Source organism: Salvelinus sp. IW2-2015, unplaced genomic scaffold (genome assembly GCF_002910315.2).
Source record: "Salvelinus sp. IW2-2015 unplaced genomic scaffold, ASM291031v2 Un_scaffold1424, whole genome shotgun sequence".
Taxonomy (NCBI): Eukaryota; Metazoa; Chordata; class Actinopteri; order Salmoniformes; family Salmonidae; genus Salvelinus; species Salvelinus sp. IW2-2015.
In genome coordinates, this window is record NW_019942899.1 from 91947 (window position 1) to 92876 (window position 930).

Consider the following 930-nt stretch of genomic DNA (forward strand, 5'->3'; position numbering starts at 1 on the left):
CTCAGCTGGTTCTGAAGAAGCTATCTCACTGGGTTCTGTTGGGGAAACCTCTGTTATTTCTGGAACCTTCTCCTCCTCTTCCTTCACCTCTACTGGTTTCTCACTGGCTTCTGTTGTCTCTCCATTTATTGGAGCACCAAGGGTCTCATCCATTTTCTCCACTTCTGCAGGGACAGCAGGCTCGTCGACGAAGCTAGTGTCCACAACCAGGTTCTCCTCTGGCTTGACAACGCTTGGTTCAGGGATCTTTTCTACAATCTGTGGTGTTGGGATAACCGGTTCAGCCTTCTCCGGTAAAGACTCCAAGATGGAGGCTGAGGGAGACTGAGGGAGCTTCTCATCCTCCGAGCTGGCAACACTGGCATCGGACGGTGCACGTTTGTGACCCTGAAGAATACGTGATGAAAATCAAAATGTAGGTTAAAAATAATCAACAGATAATGTCTAGATTAGCAATTCAAATAATAGAAGATTCTAAATATATCCTTCTAACCAATAGTCAATCACTTTCCTTATTTTTGTCAAGTCAGTACAAGTCAGCCTGTTCTTTATAATGAAGGATGAATACCACATAAGAATACTCACTGTCCATCTATAGCGTTTCACACACTCATCTGGTTCTTTTTCTAACTGAGCTGTCTGTGGTGTGACATACCCGCTGTGTCTCTCRGTCCTCCTCCTCCTCTTCCTCCTTGTGTTCCTCAATCTCCTCGTAAACCTCAGCCTTTGCTTCAGCGATCAGCTCCCTCAGCGGTCTGCTGTCTGTCACAGTACTCAAAAATTGATGCTGCAAAGATAAAAAAAGAAAGAAAAGATGCATAATATTGAGGACACTTTTAGATATAAAGACTTATGTCCCCTTGAAGTGGACTACTTACACCGCACCTGAAAAGTGAACGTCAATGTTTGTGCGATTTCAAAATTGCAGTC

The 930-nt window shown here is 44.0% G+C and overlaps 1 protein-coding gene across 1 annotated transcript in view; it reads right to left on the reverse strand.

Moving 5' to 3' along the window:
- LOC112070778 (STE20-like serine/threonine-protein kinase) overlaps positions 1-930 on the reverse strand; it is a 48179-nt gene that overhangs the window by 26097 nt on the left and 21152 nt on the right. The window contains exons 8-9 of the mRNA XM_024138230.2: positions 656-787; positions 88-387 (exon numbers count right to left, since the gene is read on the reverse strand). Of these exons, the coding sequence (XP_023993998.1) occupies positions 88-387; positions 656-787 (432 nt within the window). The remainder of the gene's footprint in view (positions 1-87; positions 388-655; positions 788-930) is intronic.